This window comes from Cucurbita pepo, chromosome 1 (assembly GCF_057944985.1).
Source record: "Cucurbita pepo subsp. pepo isolate OVF chromosome 1, ASM5794498v1, whole genome shotgun sequence".
NCBI classification, from domain to species: domain Eukaryota; kingdom Viridiplantae; phylum Streptophyta; class Magnoliopsida; order Cucurbitales; family Cucurbitaceae; genus Cucurbita; species Cucurbita pepo.
The window spans coordinates 6,508,421-6,528,006 of NC_141798.1; the positions used below are offsets into that span (position 1 = coordinate 6,508,421).

The 19,586-nt window shown below is 33.9% G+C and overlaps 4 protein-coding genes across 5 annotated transcripts; 3 read left to right on the top strand and 1 right to left on the bottom strand.

The window, feature by feature from the left end:
- The first annotated feature begins 1,043 nt into the window (after positions 1-1,043).
- On the top strand, positions 1,044-3,610 carry LOC111778545 (annexin-like protein RJ4). Its single transcript, XM_023658443.2, has 6 exons — positions 1,044-1,223; positions 1,323-1,468; positions 1,742-1,960; positions 2,543-2,755; positions 2,934-3,026; positions 3,218-3,610. The coding sequence occupies exons 1-6, from the start codon at positions 1,148-1,150 to the stop codon at positions 3,416-3,418; spliced, it is 948 nt and encodes a 315-aa protein (XP_023514211.1). The 5' UTR covers positions 1,044-1,147; the 3' UTR covers positions 3,419-3,610.
- A 754-nt stretch (positions 3,611-4,364) lies between these two features.
- On the bottom strand, positions 4,365-7,700 carry ANNAT4 (annexin 4). Its single transcript, XM_023658435.2, has 6 exons — positions 7,547-7,700; positions 6,215-6,390; positions 5,899-6,123; positions 5,295-5,528; positions 5,015-5,086; positions 4,365-4,745 (listed from the first exon to the last, which is right to left on the bottom strand). Exons 1-6 carry the CDS (start codon positions 7,587-7,589, stop codon positions 4,536-4,538), a joined length of 960 nt encoding a protein of 319 aa, XP_023514203.1. The 5' UTR covers positions 7,590-7,700; the 3' UTR covers positions 4,365-4,535.
- A 3,812-nt stretch (positions 7,701-11,512) lies between these two features.
- On the top strand, positions 11,513-16,224 carry ANNAT3 (annexin 3). Of its 2 annotated transcripts, XM_023658423.2 has the most exons (6): positions 11,517-11,858; positions 12,986-13,131; positions 14,184-14,411; positions 14,990-15,202; positions 15,300-15,389; positions 15,844-16,224. In XM_023658423.2, the coding sequence occupies exons 1-6, from the start codon at positions 11,684-11,686 to the stop codon at positions 16,045-16,047; spliced, it is 1,056 nt and encodes a 351-aa protein (XP_023514191.1). In that variant the 5' UTR covers positions 11,517-11,683; the 3' UTR covers positions 16,048-16,224. The 2 variants fall into 2 exon arrangements, with proteins under 2 accessions (XP_086980042.1, XP_023514191.1); XM_087123916.1 differs by lacking the exon at positions 15,300-15,389 and having other exon boundaries at positions 11,513-11,858.
- A 666-nt stretch (positions 16,225-16,890) lies between these two features.
- On the top strand, positions 16,891-17,742 carry LOC147793813 (uncharacterized). Its single transcript, XM_087123919.1, has 2 exons — positions 16,891-17,056; positions 17,335-17,742. The coding sequence occupies exons 1-2, from the start codon at positions 16,951-16,953 to the stop codon at positions 17,577-17,579; spliced, it is 351 nt and encodes a 116-aa protein (XP_086980045.1). The 5' UTR covers positions 16,891-16,950; the 3' UTR covers positions 17,580-17,742.
- The last annotated feature ends 1,844 nt before the right edge of the window (positions 17,743-19,586 follow it).

Sequence of the window (19,586 nt, forward strand, 5' to 3'; positions counted from 1 at the left end):
AAATCTTCCCCTTTATTTGATTGATATTTTTCTCTTACCTTATAAAGAAATTAATTATTATTATTAAAACAAATCTTTTTTAATTATAAACTTGGAAAGTAATTTTATAAATTTTAATTTATTAATTTTAATCCCATTATATCAATTTAAATCTTACCGGTGGTTGGGGAGGAGAACAAAACATCAGTGCTCAAACATTTCTTTAACAGACACGTTTTAAAATCTTGAGGGGAAGTCCAGAACACCGGAAACCTTCCTTGCCAAACCAAAAGCATTTTAAATCCTTGAGGGGAAGTTCAAAGAGGACAACATCTGCTAGTGGTGGATCTTTAGTTGTCTTTTATTTATTGTTGCCCGCAAACTTATTTGTTCTTCAAACCTTGGAGCGAGTGCAATTCTTTCAAAATCGCATTCAACAATATTTCTCGCTTCCTGTCCTACATTACTGTTATCTTCGTCCTTAGTAAAATCGTTGATGGGTCGATAACGTCAACTACAATTAAGTCATTTTTATATTAGTGGGTGTCGCTCTATCCATTGTCGTACTTTAGTCAATCTTAAAATCCTCGCCACTAAGGTTGTTATCTTCGATGACGTTATAGCTTAAATCTTCTTCACATTCGTCGACGCTAGTAAAGATCGGAGACGAGAAATATCATAAAAGTTCATGTGTGGGTCATTTCTAAAAATCAGATCTGTAGTGTTCTTGATGGTGGTCACCTGATATTGATTAAAAAGCAAATTATCCTATAATAAATAAAAAATTTAAAAATAAAATGGTGTTTATAAACTTAATTTAAAAATAAAAAATTACAAAAATCAATAGTTATCCAGTGGGAGAATTTTAAAATCTTAAAAAATATTTTAAAATTGGGTTTTTAAAGAAAAAAAATTAAGATTATTACAAATAAAAACTAGTTTAGAAATATGAAATCGACATGTCGATCTTGATCAGTGGCAGCCTCCATTGCAGGCCACGTTGAGCAATCTCTGATGGAGGCGTGGATTTCAAGACGAGCGCTGGTAAATTCACAGAGAAGCTTAATACTTTTTTTAGTATTTAAAGGAGTGGGTAGAGACAAAGGGAGAGCATTCCGCAGCTCAATCTGCTCATACCTACTGAAAAATCCATCCCAAGTTTGAAGTTATGGCGACCCTTCGTGTTCCTCATGATGTTCCTCCCCCAAATGTTGATGCAGAAGCCATTAAAGCTGCTTTCAAAGGTGATTTAATGGATCGTTTACTCATTAGCGTCTGAGATCGGATCATGTTTTGTTGATCTTTCTGAATCTCTTGTTTTTTCTTTCTCTCTCTCTCTGTAGGGTGGGGGACTGATGAGAAGGCTATTGTTGCGGTGCTTGGCTACAGAAATGCTGGTCAAAGGAGGCAAATCAGGATTGCTTATGAACAGCTTTTTGAAGAGGATCTTGTTAAGCGCTTTGAATCTGAGCTCTCTGGCCACATTGAGGTTCTTCTTTTCATCATATTCTTGCTTGTTACTCTTTAAAGTTCATCGATCGTCGTATTTTTCTCGTTTATGGCTATGTTCTTCATCATCGCCCTCATCAATAGTATCAGATAGACGTATACTGCTCTCCTGTTCCCGATCATCGAAAATCAATGGATTCTCTGCTTAATTTTTGAGGAGATCATCCCGTTCTCTTGTTTATACGCTTTTTGTAGAATATGATTGTTATACAGACTGAATCGGAGTTTAATCAATTGTTTGTTGTGAAAACAGAGAGCTGTGTACCGATGGATTCTAGATCCAGAGGACAGAGACGCTGTGTTGGCGCATGTCGCCTTAAGGAAGCCCATCGAAGATTTTGCAGTGATTGTTGAACTATCTTGCATTTACTCTCCTGAAGAGTTCTTGGCCGTCAGAAGGGCGTACCAGCACCGGTACAAGCGATCCTTGGAGGAAGATGTTGCCGCCAACACCCACGACGAATTCCGAAAGGTCCGTAACTTGCCCCTTATCCATTTTATTAACTAGATCATCCATTGATAATGGTTTCCTTTGTCGATCATCTGTATTTGGATCGCTGAGCTTAGGGTTACAGATCAACTTTTCAATCTTTCTTTGGGGATTCAAATCGTTCTAGTTACTACTTCGAGAATAAAAAACTTATGATCTTATTGTTTTATTATACCAATACTGTCTGAGTTCGATGATTTCAGCTGAAACAGTACTCCAAGATAGAGGAGATCTTCCTTCCCATTAAATATATAGATTTCATGCCACGTTCTGAACTGAGAAGAAATTCTAATCAGGGGCAAAACCCAGTATTAAAAAATTTATTAGAGATCTGATATATTGGGGGAATTTGAAACTGGAAGAGACTAAAATATAATAATGGAACTCGAAACATAGAGATACTACTAGCACATGACTTTTGTTTTAGTCAATTGTGGGGGAGGATTTGGAACCCCGGCCGGCAAGAGGATGAGTATAGAATGGCATGAACAAATTGAACCGAAGAACGGGGATAATAGTTTTTGTGATTGTTGTTGATTGATGGATTTATTATAATTGCTGCAGCTGTTGGTGGGATTAGTGAGTGCATATCGTTACAATGGTCAAGAGGTAGATGCAAGACTCGCGAAGTCGGAAGCTGGGATACTTGAGAAGGCAATTAAAGAGAAGACCTTCCATCATGAAGATGTTATAAGGATCCTAACCACAAGGAGTAAGGCACAGCTGATTGCAACTTTCAATAGCTACAAAGATGCCAATGGCATTTCTATCTCTAAGGTATATAGAACTAAGTGTAAAGATCATAGATTACATTGATGATATTAATGTTGATCATATTACTCCGAGACTTTCTGAGATTCTGACGTTCTGACATTCCTTGTTAAATTACCATCATCTTTGAAGCTGAGTTATGTTGGAAGTTTACTATTTGGGTGTTCTTTTTCCTCTGTTGCAGCAATTGGGTCAAGACCGAGCTGCCAATGAGTTCACCGAAGCACTTAGAACTGTTATTCGATGCATCAATGACCCTGTCAAATACTATGAGAAGGTGATGAATGAAACTCATATCAAAGTAGATTTAAGTTGTTATTCATGTGCATGTTTTAATGTGTTTCTTAAAGAAATCTTCACTAAAGAGCTGAAAAGCTTCCTTCCATTTCTTGATGTAGAATGAATCTAATAAACCAATCCATCCATTTCTATTATTGGATTAATAGTTTTAAAAAATATGGTGAACAGGTGGTGCGAAATGCGATCAAGAAGGTCGGGAAGAGCGACGAGGATGCGTTAACTCGAGTGGTGGTGACAAGGGCAGAGAAGGACCTGAGGCTGATAAAGGAGGCTTATCACAAGAGAAACAGCGTGACCCTTGATGATGCTGTGTCCAAGGAGACCTCTGGCGACTACAAGCACTTCATCCTTGCTCTTTTGGGCAACTAAGTAAGCTGATGAGTTACTTACTTAAAGCACTTTATCCTTGCTCTGAGTGTGTTTTAATCGGCTTGTAAGTAGTTGCTTTATAATAATAATAAGCTGCTGGTGCTCCGAGTCTTGTGTCTGTTGAAGAATGCTTGATTTTGGTTTTGTAATGTGGACTTATTTATATATCAATTAAGGTGTGTTGTTCCTATATTTCTCTCCCAAAGTAGTTGCTTTTTTAGATGTATTCTATTTTTACTAAGATATTATTCTCCCTCTAATCTCGACCCACCTAATATCTAACTTAGCCAAACTATATAGTAACAAATTCATATTTGTTATAGCACATTAATACATGTATATAATAAACAAATGTGATAGGGAGATTTGAACAGATCTTTGCTAATTTCCGTTAAACTATACTTGCTTCAGTCTAGGATTATATGTTATAAACAAATCTTGAGTTTAATCTACGAACTTATGTAAATACAAGAACAACGAACCCATAATTAGGAACATATTAGGAGGAATGAAGGTATCTTAACCATTAAGCTATAATTCAATTTGTGCCACTAATTGTCGGCCAATAATGACCTTAAAAAATGGAAAAGTTTTGATCCTTTAGGTTCCTTAATATTCTTGTCTTTGGACCTTTTCTTTAATTTTGAAAGACTTTTTGCATCAAAAATAAGGAAAAAGAGATATGGACAAAATCAAGAAAAGGAAAGGGTTGAAAGTCTCTTCAATTAAATAATGATTACATTAAGCTTATCATTGAGTTTTCTTACTAATATAATGTCTTTATGCAATTTTGGGTCATATATTCATGGGTCATATATTCAACAATAATGTATCCTTGAATTATTAAGAGTTTGCAGATTTTCAAGTTTCTAATCATAAAAAAACTTTTAATCATAAAAAACATACGAGTGGATGATAAGTACTAATTAAATTTTAGAGTGTTCGGTGACAAATAAAAATATATTTTTAAATAATAAAATTACAATCATAATCGTAACATGGCGTTTAAATTTTGACAATGTTTCAATTTATTATAAGCAATAGAGAATGGGAACTCATACATAAATTAAACACAACAAATTTCCATCTTAAAACCACTCATTCATGGTAACTAGAATCAGTCTGATCTTGCCAGCAAAGTGAGCAAGAAATCTTTGTAGCTGCCATTGCACACACTCTCAATTCTCTCACCCAATGAAACTCCATACTCATTTTTGAACTCAACTTTGATCTCCTTCATGTCTTTATCTGCTCTTGTAACCACGATTCGGGTCAACGCCTTTTTTATCTTCTTGTCTGCCTCAACTCTTAATGCCACATTCAGAATCTAAGAAGACATAAAATAACGAAATCAAGCTCTTTAGTTTAGTGCAAAATTGTAGAGATGTTCATGGGGTGGAGCAGAGACGAGAATTCTTCTCCATCCTTGTCCCCGCCCCCTATTTTAATAAATTAGTTTTGTGTCTCGGGGCGGAATGGAGATAAGAATGAAAAATATAATCCTATCTTCGGCCCTGTTTATCTAACAGAGAGAAATCTCTCCTCACTCATTCTCCATTCTGACTCAGACTTCACAAGTTTTTGAAGTTTACATACCTGAGTGAAATACTTTACGGGATTGACTAAGCACAACACTGCCTCTTGAAGACTCAAGTCGCCACGAAGATCCTACAAAAAGAAAGAAAAAACCGTCTCAATCTTCAGTATTCAAATTTCTATCTCATTTGGAAGAAAAATATGCATTGAAGTGTCATAAACTGATGTTGTTAAAAGGATCCTGGATTGAATCAAAGATTCTTGGGACCTACAGAATATTTTTCATTGTCCATAAGTTCTTCATCTGAGAGCATTAGGTAGCATGTGAAAATGAAAGTACCTCAACAATGGATCGGCCAGCTGAGATTTCGTTGTAGTGTTTGTAGAGGGCATGGAGATGATGTTTGCTTCTTGTTGACAGTATTCGCACAACGTCGTCGTGCTCTATGAGGCTGCTCTTTTGGGTGGCTGCTTCCTTAATTGCATGAGCAACTTCTTTTGCTTCCGACTTTGCTGTCTCCTCCTTGTACTTTGGTCCTTCGTATCTATATGCGCTCATTAATGCAACCAAAAGCTGCATTCCAAAATAACAATTAGAGTAAGTTACAAGTGTTCTTGAGTTAGATCTTTAAATCTTACCCAATTGTTGGAATTGTAAATTTTTTTAACAATAATAACTCTTATAAACTACTTAAAAGGATGAGAGAACTCATGAATCAACCAAATTTATGGGTTGAGTTCGAATTTTCAAGTCATTGTATTTTTTGAACATCCTTGAACTTAAACTATCCTTGAACTTAAACTAAGACCTATTTGTAAATAACTATTTGACTGAAAACTAATTTTCGTTAAGAAGGGATAAGAAAAGAAATTGTTAACAAACAGGGGAATTTCCATTGCTAGGAAGAAGTTGTATGAAAAGGTTGAATTTTAAAAGAACAAACCTTGCGTTGAGGGCCATTCATGTGGGCGGCAACATCTTCTTCAATGGAAAGATCAAACAAGGAATGGTAAGCCTTCCTTGCGCCCAAGAGCTCATCAGAAGTTCTAGTGCAAGCCACTTCTATGAGGATGTTCAAGTTCTGGCCATGATGCCCTTTGCTCAATGCTTCCTTTACCAAACGAGCGTCTCTTTCCCATGGATGTGTCGTCCATAGCACCACGGCATTCTACATCATCCATCCACGGACAACGACACATCAAGCTTCTTACGGTTGAAATGAGTAATCCATATTTATGAAGAACAAAAAAAAAGGATACCTTGAAGCGCATGAATTCATGTTTGAGCAGTCGCATGCCGTGTTCTTCCCATCGCTCAAAGCAGCAGCGTTCATCTTCACTGAAAAATTGGCTGCTGCTCTTTCTGAACAATCTCTTCTCCTCCTGATCCCATTTCCCCAATGTCTCTATCATTGCCTTCTCGTTTATTCCATGCCCTGCTTTTCATTTCACATTTCTCAAATATATTACTTCTTTTTTGTTTTCTTCTTCTAAATCTCATGAATTTCAGTCATTTTATGTGTCCATTCTAATTTAAACAATATAATGATTGCCAATGTCAAAAAATATAAGATTAACTAAATGTCTACAACACATGAATATGATTTCTAATCAACCAGAAGAAAATTAGCCGGATTCTTATTCAAGATATTAAATTTTGAGAAATGTATAAAGAATTTGACATATCATCGTGGTCAATAAAGATAATGTTTCCAGGGAGAGGTTTACACACCCTTAAGAATAATTTGTTCTTGTATGAATGTGAGAGCCGAATATCATTCAGAATTTTTACAATATTAAAAAAGTGATAGAAATATATATTAAAAAAATAACAATAAAATGTAAATAATGTCATCAATAAGTATTTTAATTTACTAAGAAAAAAAAAAGCCTAAAATGTTTGTTTTTCCATTTAAATGTATATTTTTTTAAAAAAAATCTCGATACAGCACAAACATTTATTTATTTTTTATTTTCGTTTCTCTTTGCATTTACAAAAAAGTAAATATGTTTCTTTAAATCATATAAAATAACTAAAATTATAGCAAAAAAGTAACTATAAATAAACAGAGCACGAAATTAAAATATGCAGGGATGGTAATTCGATTGAAAATTAATACTGAAAATGGATTCCAGAAACCAGATTACATTTCTCTGTAAATTTCACAGAGTTCAACCAAAAATCAATAAATAGAAAATCTTATCACAATATTCTATTGAAGTAAATTTCTAGTGCTACGAAAACGATCGGTAAGAAAAACAGAGAGAAACTGTCATGGTGACCGGAGTTTTTTTTCTCCGGCGAAGTCCAAAGAGTTCATGAAGTTTTCGCGACAGAGTAAGAAAAACAGAGAGACACTGACAAGTCGAGGCCAGAGATCATATTTCTCCGGCGAAAAGTAAAATTTCCGATCCAACACTAAAATACGTACTCAATCCATATTCCGAGTCAAGAAAAATGAAGATCAATGAACAGATTTCGATGAATTTCGCATTCAGGATGAGAAAGAAGGAAAAGAAAACGCAAGCAACGATGGAGGAGAGAGGAAATTAATGGCAGAGTAATGGAAGAAGAAGGAATGAGGAGTTCACCTGAGAGAGCTCGAGTGAGAACTTCCATGGCAGAATCCGCCATTTCTCAATTGCTTATTTGATCACGGAGAAGAAGAAGACGAAGAAGACGAAGAAGAAGAGGGAAAAGCAGTGTACCATCCCCTCATCTAATTCCTCCCGCGTTATAAAACAAACTCGAGATGCCCATTTTCGTCATTTCACTCTTCTTTTTCCTAACAAATTAATATTTTCGTTTTTAAGAATTAAAACCACTTTGTTAATAAAATGCCACTCTTCTATTTTTATTTATTTATTTTTAAATATATTAACAGAAATACAAACTATATATTTTTTTTTAAGTAGTGAGTGAAAACCGAATAATTTACCTTAATAATAATTATTAATTTTAATATTGATCCTAAAATTTAAATAAATTAAAAATCACTTCTAAAATTAAATGAATCCTTAAAATTTTTATTTGTATTTTTTAAAAATAGAATAATCCCTTTACTAATTATAAAATAAATTTAATTTTTTTAATAAAACTTTTAATTTCATGTGATTTATTTATGATATGTGAAAAATTAAATTGTTTTTTTTTTATTTATTTCTTAATTAATATTTATTTAAGTTTGTAAAAATTATGCCACGTTACTTTGTAATTTATTAAAGTATTAATTGGAAACAAAAGAGAGAGGGAGAGGGAAAATTGCTATTAATAAAAGTAATAAATGATATTAAGTTTAATTTTTTTTAAAGTCAGTTAAAAATAAACAAATAATTTAAAATAACGCTTTTAAAATACAATAATATAGAAATGACGTGTCTGTTTTTGTTTGCTTTCCTCGGTCCTCATGTTTTCGTATTTTGCTATTCGTACCCAAATGTTTGTTTAATTTCCAAATCTCCGCTTACAGATTACTTTCTCTTAATTACAGACCCATACTCTACTGAAATTGCATTTCTACCCCCAAAAAAATCGGTGGGACCCACATTATTATCCCAAAATTTCTTTCCTATTATTATATATTTTTTGAAATAATAATTTGATGTGTAGCAATTATTGTAAGAATTAGGTAAAAAAATTAATTTGTTATCCACTAAATATATTAGGTTGAATGTAAACACGGGCGTACTCGAGTTGAATTGGATTGGGTTGGAGAAATCTTTGATTGTGGGTGACTCGAACAAACTAAATAGGGTTTAGAACGCTACTTTTCTATTTTCAAGTTGAGTTGTTTTTTTTTTTAAACTAGGTAAAAAAATTATATTTATCCATAATACATATTACATTAACAACTAAAATTTCATAAAACTCAAATATTAAACATTTGCAAGTCACAATAGATCACAAACATTAGTAAAAAACGTTAAATATTCTTAATTTTTACAGTAATCTTTAAATAGGATTGGATTAGGTTGGGTTGTAACCATATTTTCAAATGTGTCGAATTAACCGGGTTAAAAATATGACAAGCCCGACAAGTATGATTTGGATTGGGCTATTCAGATCGGTCGAGTCATCAGATTATCAAATCATATTAAATATAGTATTATATTTCACATATTTTAATTTTTAAAAAAATAAATTTAGTTTATTACCTATTTATTAACGATTTTTATTTTTTTATAACAAAAATATACTATTTAAAAGTTGAAATTCAAAATAAATTTGCTATGGCAAAATCTAACAATAAGAAGTTACATTTAAAATATAAAACAAGATCCATCAAAATTTTAATAAAATCTCCATAAATTAGTTTTAAATTTTATAATAGTCAACTTATTTTTCTTTTTTAATTAAATTTTATTTATTTAATTGTCAAATAACTTGTTAGGCTAAATTTACTAAGATTCTTACTAAGATTATGCTTAAATACGACCGCGTAAATGAAGGAGCTAAACACGAGCTAATTTAAAATTAATTTCATTTTATAATCCATCAATATTACTTTGGATAAAATCAATCAATTATTTAAAATATATATTGTCTAAAATACAATAAATTAAAAAAAAAAAAATCACGGGAAGAATGCGTGCGATTTTCTATTAATTACCTACTAAACATGATTTTATTTTATTAACGGAAACATATAATTTAAACCTTTAACTAAACTTATTATTAATTTTATTACCGTCCCTATTTTATTCCACGTGGTTAACCTTATCATTTATTTATATTTATATATATATTGAAAAAAAAAATTACAATGGCGAATTTAACTATTGGTTTATATATATATATATATATATATATATATATTTTTATGGATTATTGTTCTAATATAAAATGAGGAGAAGTAGAGTGAGGAGGTTCGAAGGTAAGGAGAGGAATATAATCTTTATCTTCTGTCCTCCTTAGCTAATGAGGAAAAATCTCTTATCCTCTCTTTATTTTCTGTCCGTTTGAAGTGAGTTACACATGTTTATTCCATTGTTCTATCCAACTTTCACCCGTCTCGTTTTTACATTATTTCATACAATTTACATGCCTTAAAAATAGTAATACATGTTTTTTTTTATTACATGAGGACAATAATTGATGAGCTGGCAATCGATGATGTTGGAGAAAGGACTAAAGCCATGAGGCTTATCCCTTCACATTTGTCCCTTCAATTTGTTGTTTTTCACGTGGGATTATATTATATGGCTCCCATGTCTGGATTCTCGATTCATGAGTAAAATTAAAAGACAATAAACTTGTAAAATCAGATATTGATAAATTAAAAGACAACATTGACTACTGAGCACTGTCTTGAAAGCATATTATTAAATTTTTATACAATAATTGATTTATAATTCATTGAAGTTATTATTATTATTATTAATTTTTTTTTTTTGTAGGGGGTAAGATAGCTTGTTTGTCTTTGTTATTTCTTTGTTGTATCATATACGTTAAGATCGTTCAGACGAAAAACTTAATTATGTACAGAGTTTCACACTGTAAAAGACTCGTTGTTGTTGTAATAAAAGTCATATTTACACTCGAGCTATTTCTTACAAAAAGAGAAGCGAGAAACGTTAAGTTTTTCAACCATATCATGCGGGATGTCTCGAGCACCCCTAAATAATATAGGTAATAAATAAAAATATTTGAAAACAACAAGTAAAAGGTAATGAGGTAAAAATTAAATTTCCAACATTAATATGATAAAAATTTAAAGAAAAAAAAATAGTTAGATTAAATTTAAAAATGCAATTAAAATACATAATAAAAATGTTATTTCAATACGAATATTTAAGTAATTGTGGGATAATAATAATAATAATTTTTTAAATAAAAAAAAAAGTATGTTTGTTTTATTTTTTAAAAATTAATTTATAAAAAAAAGACAATAAAAGTCAGAAAACATGTTTGTTGCTCCTTAAACAATCAGTAGATGTTGAAGACAAATATCCAACAAGAAAAATTAAATTTCATCAAAATTAACAACCACAAAAATAATAAAAATATAAATAAACATACAAAAGGGCCACAAATTATTTAAATTTCATCAATAATTATTATTTATACTAAAATTAAAAAAAGAAAAGAAAAGAAATGTGGATAAGCATCAAAACCCTACTAAATAATGCATAATTTCTATATTTTTCTTCGAATTAAAATTATGCATAATATACAAAATTATATATAAACTCTGTGTAATATGCTTATATATATATATTTATTAAAATATTATTTTATTGTTTTATTGAAAAAAAGCTTTTAATTGTCCCATCCATTTATTGCAGCTTAGCCGTTAATGATAACGTGTACATAGTAAATACAAGCTCTTTGTCGTTGATTTTTCTTGTTAGGACTCAAACTTAACGGCTCGAGGAAAACGTGGCCATCCTATCCGTTACTTTTTTGCAATTCAGGACATAATTCATCAGAAACTAAATTTGTACCCAGCGTAATATTCCATAAAACAGGGCAGCTTCGTGTAATTTCCGAGATATTGAGGGACGAAATAGAAAAAAGAGTCTATGTAAGGGCTTCTTTGCAAACATTGAGCAGAAGATGGGGTTGAAATCAGAAGGACATGAAGGGTATTTTCGTCAAATGAGTTGAGGGAAAACAAAATCTGCTATATTGCGTTGTATTGTAGCGAAGTTTGAGGGAGGGAAAAACAAACGGAAAACAGAGAGAAATTCATTTCTTTGTATTATCAATTACATTTCAGAGCTCTGAAAATGAGCAGTTTCTCGTTCAAGAGCTTCTCGTGGAGGAAATCGAAGTCGGATTCCGGCAATTCCTTTTCGCCGGAGGAGGAGAGGTTTCTGACGGAAAATATGGGAACTCTGAGAGTGCCGGAGATCGTTCCTTCTCCTGCTGAGGACTGTGATAGGCTCAAGAAAGCTTTTGATGGTTTGCTTTCGATGAACTCTTTAACATTTTCATTTTAGTTATCTTCCGCTTTCGATTTTCATGTTCTTCTCGATATTTCATTAACTTATCTGTGGATTCTGCATGTTTTTGTTTCTCTATTTGATTTTTCTGTTTAAAGTTCTATGTAATGCGTGGATTTTGTTTGAATTGAAGTCGTATTTAATTTTCTAATAGTTTGAGCTTTATCGTCGTGAGTTGAGTTCTCAATTCTCAGTAATGGAGTCTTTATGTCTAGACAATGTTAAACTATTCGGCTGATGGCTTGGCTGCACTCTTCTTCTTCTCATCTTATTCGATTGATTTATTTATTTATTTTTCAGGAGTCGTATGGATCGTTATATTTGTTCCTTCTGTTTTCTAAATCTGTTTTGTTTATTATAAAGTATTTTGAAATTTTGGGCTAATTTAAAAAACGAAAGTAGCTTATTATATGTATTTTTCAAAATTAACAATAAATTTGGTTGGTTTGGACGGAACTAACTCAACTTAAAAAAATTATAATTGGGTTGAGTTGGGTTCATTACTATTTAACTGAAAAAAATTTAGATTAAAACCATTGCGTCGGGTTTAAAAAATATTCCAATCCGACCTAATTCAACCCGCGAATACTATATTTTTTAAAGCTATCTTACACTCTTAATATATCAACCCAATCTAATTCGACCCGGGAATACTCTTTTTTTTTTTAAAGCTATCTTACTTGCTTAACATATATATATAATATATATTTTAAATTTTTTTGAAATGAAATAAAATAAAATTTGATTGATTAGAAAGAGAGTTAACAAATTAATAGTAAACGAGTTTAGTTTAATTGACATGTTAAAATCTCTCTAATCTAGTAGTTCTTCATTTTTAACTTTCGAGCTGCTGTTGTTAGAGTTGTAAGCAATCAAGTTCCTTCATAGTTTCCACGTTTTCTGCCATATATATTTTTTTTTCCTGCAGCAGAATGAGAATTTAATGAGTTTAGTTTTTCTTCTGCAGTTAATTTTTTTTCTGGGATTTTGATTTACTTTTCACCAAGTCATTGATCACCAATCTTCTTGATACATTACTGGTGTTTGTGTTGTCTATTTCTAATACTATTTCCCATAATGTGTTAGGATGGGGAACGGATGAGAAGGCATTGATAAGGATATTAGGACAAAGAAATGCGGCACAAAGGAAGGCTATTAGAGAGACATATGTCGAGCTATACAATGAGGGACTCATTGATCGCATCAATAATGAACTCTCTGGTGATTTTAGAGTATGCTTATTACTCGTAGCTCTTTACATTTCCCGATCACACTCCACATTCTTAACCAATCAACCCTTTGTGAGATCCCACGTCGGTTGGAGAGGGGTATGTGTAACGACCCAGATCCACTGCTAGCAGATATTGTCCTCTTTGGGCTTTCCCTTTCGGGCTTCCCCTCAAGGCTTTAAAACGCGTCTGCTAGGGGAAGGTTTCCACACCCTTATAAAGGGTGATTTGTTCTCCTAGGGGAAGGTTTCCACACCCTTATAAAGGGTGATTTGTTCTCCTCTCCAACCAATGTGGGACATCACAATCCACCCTCCTTCGGGGCCCAGCGTCCTCGCTGGCACTCGTTCCTTTATCCAATCGATGTGGGACCGCCCCCAAATCCACCCCCCTTTGGGGTCCAGCGTCCTTACTGGCACACCGCCTCGTGTCTACCCCCCTTCGGGGAACAGCGAGAAGGCCAGCACATCGTCCGGTGACTGGCTCTGATACCATTTGTAACGACCCAGATCCACCGCTAGCAGATATTGTCCTCTTTGGGCTTTCCCTTTCGGGCTTCCCCTCAAGGCTTTAAAACGCGTCTGCTAGGGGAAGGTTTCCACACCCTTATAAAGGGTGATTTGTTCTCCTCCCCAACCAATGTGGGACATCACAGTATGAAACATTTTTTTATAAGGGTGTGGAAGCCTCTCTCTAGCAGACATGTTTTAAAAACCTTGAGGGGAAAGCCCGAAAGGGAAAGAAAGGTTACACCCTTTGTTGTTTTTTTTTTTAGATTTCAGTCTTGAAGTTTCATTGGCATTTAGAACAAACAAAATTCTTCCGTTGTTTTGATACTTGTTCTATAAGGGATCAATAGTTTCAATTTTGTAGTCAAATAAGTTGTATTTTGCTTGTTTTTTGTGTTATTTTTTCCCTTCTCTCCTGCTTTTGGATGTGAAAATTTGGATGTTCAAGGAGTTGTTCTTAAAGCTGACATTGAGCAATAACCACTTAATTTCCACTACTATCTTCTTTTTCCTTATCCATCTCTAATTTAAGCTTCTTATGAGTAGAAAGCGGCAATTTTGTGGGCATATGATCCTGCAGAAAGGGATGCCAGATTGGCAAATGAAGCCTTGAGGTCATATAAGAAAGGCATCCATGAGCTTCAAGTATTAATCGAGATAGCCTGTGCAACATCTCCTCACCATTTAATGGCAGTAAGGCAGGCCTACTGTTCTCTCTTTGATTGCTCGCTTGAAGAAGACATTTTCTCCACCGTCTCCATGCCTCTTAGAAAGGTACAATTGTAAAAAAAATTTCTCAGTCTCAAGTGAATTGATACACGGGCTTGAATTCTTGGGCTGAGTCTAATTTAATGTCTATTTGATGAACATTTTGTTCTTGGTTTTATTATTTACTTTGTAGAAATATATTTCAAATCCTAGTAAAATTTGAAAACTAAAACAGTGATTTTCGAAGACCTATTTTTAGCACAGAAATTTGTTTAAGCATTTAAAAAACTATAAATGAAATCACCACAAAATGAGACCATAGTTTTTTCTGCATTGATGCTTGGTATGTCCAAACTGATATAGATAAGTTGCTTGAAAGAAAGTGGTCAATTCTTTAGAACATTGTGCTTTGATAGTTGCAGATACATTCCATCTTCATGAATTAGCAAATATCATTACACGAAATGAGTAACGATACCGAAACATTTTTGGTCAGACTTGCAATTTGACTCCATAAAATGTTCGATACTCTTTGTATATCTTTGAAACACTTGAAGAGATGACTTGTTTATCTGCTTTCCAATTGCTTTGTATACTGTTGTGGTTGCAATATTGAAGAACCTTTTGTTTTGGATATTGTAAAGCTTCTAGTTGGTATGGTGAGTTCCTTCAGGCATGATAAAGAGGTGGTGGACGGTATTGTTGCTGATTCAGAAGCCGATTTATTACACGATGCTATCAAAGCAAAGCAAATAAACCACAGCGGTGTCATTTGGATACTCAGCACAAGAAATTTCTTTCAGCTTAGAGCAACCTTTGCATGCTATAAGCAAAAGTATGGAAAACCTATTGACCAGGTTCAGCCTTTAATAACAAATTGTTTGTAAATTCTTTTCTTTCTTTTTGTCTTTTCATTTTCTCTCTTGGAAGTTCAGTTTTGCATTTCATTTACAGGACATTGTGAAATGTGGAAATAGTGATTTAGAATCTCTCTTCAAAATTGCGATTTTGTGCATTGACACTCCTGAAAAACACTTTGCAAAGGTGAGATGCTCTTTCCTTCAAGGAAAAACAAAATAGTTCTTGAACTCTGCATCTTCTTTCTTTATTAGATTGAAATACTTCCAATCATATTTTGGCTCCTCTGATTGTTTCATCCAAGAGCTCTATATATTTTGATAACAACACATAAAGTGTAACGGCCCAAGCCCACCTAGCAGATATTGTCCACTTTGGGCTTTCCCTTTCGGGCTTCCCCTTAGGCTCTAAAACGCGTCTACTAGGGAGAAGTTTTCACACTCTTATAAAGGGTGTTTCGTTCTCCTCCCCCTTCTCCTCCCCAACCGACATGGTACATCACATAAAGTCATTTAAAGATCATTGATGAACTCAACTCGGAAAGAATATTTGGTTGAATTCTAAACAGGAGACTAATTTCTGCACATACTTCTATCACCTTACATGCATGAAAAGTTTCCATTGTGGAATTTTGCTGCAGGTAATCAACAAGGCCATTGTTGGGCTTGGAACAGATGAAGATTCTCTAACCAGAGCCATTGTAAGTCGAGCTGAGATAGACACAATGAAAATTAGAGAAGAGTATGCCAACATGTTCAAAAGCAAGCTCGACGACGATGTCATTGGTGACACATCTGGAGACTACAAGGACATGTTGATGATCTTGCTTGGAGCTAAAGTTTGATTCTTTCCAACTTCTCTTTGCTTCTTGCCTTCATCTTTCTCACTGCAAATTCCATGTTTGGTTTTGGATATTGATTGTAGGCCTTGGAATAAATAACTTGTTAGCCTCTGTATATATATTTGGAAGATTGATTGTCAGGAAATAAGAAATAATAAGAAGGGAACACTTTGTCTCTTTCTTGCTGCTGTTTTATTCCGTTAATGCATATTTCAGATATCCGAAAGAAAGAAAGTTATTGAGACTTTCTTGGTATTAGGCCTATAGGAGTTGAAAAAGTGCTCCCATCTGTTCATAGGAAGAAACTTTAGCAATATTTCCAATCACTTACAAAGAAAACCCGACCAAATTGCCTATAAATTGACGAAAAATTAAATAACCAAAGGTCGATAGAATTTAATGCAAGTAGTGCTTTTAGTAAAATCATTCTTGTCATTAAGAACAAGAGAACTAAATTTTCTTATATTTTTTTGTGCAAAACTTTTAATTATTATGTGTAAATGAGATCCCTCTTTTAGATATAAAATTGAATCTTACGTCTTATAGAATATGAACAGTGAACTTTTGAATTTTATAAATTTCGAAGGTTTCGTTGAAAATTCAAGAACTAGTCTCTGTAGAGAATAGAAGGCAAACAAAATGTTTAGTGGTACAGGTAGAAGTTGGAGATGAAAGCAAATAATAATGAATCTTAAACAAAAAAGGAGGCTGAGACTAGGAAGAGACACTCCCCTTAATTATCAAACAGTTTGAACACCAAGAATTTTAGCAGCATTAACACAGCTTCAAAAGTGGTTGCCACTCAAAAAGGCCTCACTGATGAAGCTATATAATGAGGATTGCCAAAACAAACACATCACAAAGCCTTCTCAACCAAACAACATTTGAAGCAAATTTAGCTCTGCAATGAAAACTGCTTCCATTTTTCTGGGTATTATCCTGTCCTTGCTTCTGTTTCTGAATTTCTGCTTTGCAGCAGAGGAAAATGTTGCTGAACTCCACTTTGCCCAAGGTACTTTACTTACATTTTAAAGCATTTTGAGGCTTATTTTCTTGTTTTGCTCAACCCCTTTTAATGAAAACTGTAGTTCTTTGCACACATTCTGTATTCTTTGTCTAATGTTGTTCAATAAGAGGTCAAGATGGCCGACCCAGAAGTGAAATTGTATTGTATTTTAGTTCAGAGAGGTTGACGAATTACTACGATCTATAGAATCTAATCGTTCGGGCTAAAATTCCAACGAAACCAAGTGATAGTAAGGATTGTAATGAAGGGAATTTTATATGCAGGTGCTGCTGGTGTAGCAGCTAAAAATGGAGAGGAAGACCAAGAAGAGAAATTCATGTTTCTTCACCACCACAAGCCATACTTGAAGAAGCCATTTCTAAAGCCAATTCCATACAAACATCCTTTTCTGAAGAAGCCAATCCCAGTTCATCATCCATTTCTCAAGAAGCCAATCCCCATTCATCCATTCCTCAAGAAGCCAGTTCCAAAGCCACTTAACCCACCAGTCTTCGCCACCCATCCTTGAAATATGTTAAAAAAGAAGGCTCAGTTCTATTATTATTATTACTGTTTGTGTGTTTAATTGTAGAATTGGATGAAGTTATTTCCAATTCAAATAAAGATTTGTTTCTATTTCTGTTAAAATAACTGTGTAAGTTTCTAATATGAAGTTTCTCTTCGTTTACCAATGGATCAGTTTAAGCACTGCTGAACTCCTCTTGATTTTGATCCAAGAAATCTTTGAGAGAGTAAGAGAAGTGTTAGGTCAGGTGTAAGAGTGTTTGTGAAATCCCGGAAATCCCAGTTGGCGAGTTATGTCTTAAACTTAGCTATGTTTGTGGAATCCTTGTTTGTAGAACAATAATCAATGAGCATAACAAGACATATTCATCAGTAAAACTTCAAAATATCAAACAAGTGCGGCTCGAAAGAGTTGGCTAGTGCCATGTATTCCACGATGTGATTAAGGTCGAGGAATTGGCTCGAATAAGAGAGATCGGAGGAAGTTATAGGATTTCATTGTCCCATAATAATGAAAAAAGAGGTTAGTGAAGGATGGTTAGTTAAGTATATAGTTGGTAGCTGGAGATTAGATTGAATGCTAATGAATTCAAAGCATACAAAGCTGGTTTTGTATGCCGAATCTCATGTATGCATATACTCATAAAGGTCAGGAAATACCGAAACAAATGCCTTCTTTTTTCGACAGTATGAAAGCAACAAACGTCCCGAAAATGAAAGCAACGAACGTCCCGAAAGGGTAAGTAAATGGTCGTTAAAAGTATAGGTGGTAGCTACTAATACATATCCTAAGCAGAAAAAGGTGGTGAGATTACCTACTCACTCCCAAACGCCCTTAGCCACCTGAGAGGTCAAAAAACCATGAATTTTAGTTAGCAATCACACAGCTTTAGGCACTATAAAATGGGATGAGTATGGGCAACACTGAGTAACTCATCCTAAAAGCCTTCTTCACCAAAATTGTCTCCTCTTGCAATGAAGACTGTTTCCATGCTCCTCTGCTTCCTTTTGCTTGCCAACCTCTGCTATGCAGCAGAGCAAGAAATGGGTAAGTTGGAGGCCGCCCAAGGTACCTTCACCAACTTTTTAGGCTCATTTTGGGTCATTTTCAGGCTAAAAAATGCTTGTTGTTTTGATCATGTCTGTCTTCATTTTATGCAGGCACCAAAGGAGAAGAAGGGGAAGAGACCGAAGCAGAGAAATTGAAGCTTATTCCACACCACATACCATTCTACAAGAAGCCGCTTTTGAAGGCAGCTCCAAAGAAGCCAATTCCGCATCACCCAATCCTCAAGAAGCCATTTCCAAAGCCTCGTTATCCGCCAGTGTTCCCCACCCATCCTTGAAACAAACTATGCTCATGAGCCCTTATAATGCCATGGAATAATAAGCTTTACTGCATAGTTAAGTTTTAGAAACCAAGAGTTTATTTTGGAGTCAGCTTCCTTTGCTACTACTACTCTTCACTGTTCTTGTTCTTGTTGTGTTCAATCAAATAATAAACTATCGCTTTTTGTTTCATCATGTATGCCTTTTCATCTGTTCCCTAACCCTATAAGTTAACATGAAATAGGCTAAATTTCCGACCAACCCAACTCCCAATCACTCCAAAAATTTGGTTGGACTACGAGCTTATTTGGATTGAGTTTGATTCAAATAAATGAAGATTCTGTAGATTGGGTTGATTCCTGTCCGCTCTCCTAAAACTAGATTGGGCTGAACAGAACCAACTCGAATTTATTGTTAATTTTAAAAGATCTATTGAGTTGTATACATTGACATTGAGTTGTACTTCTGACCCGAACAACTCGAACCAACCCAATACAAAAATGTTATGGTTGGGTTCATTATTTGATAAGGATTTACAAATATCCCGAAAAAAGAAAAGAAAATGATGCAAGAGATGGGACACACAAAGCTTATTGGAAAAGAGAAGGAATGCATGACAGCAAGTTTCTGGTAGAACATGAGAATTTCTTCCTTCTGCAGCTATCATCTGCTGAGTCAAAAG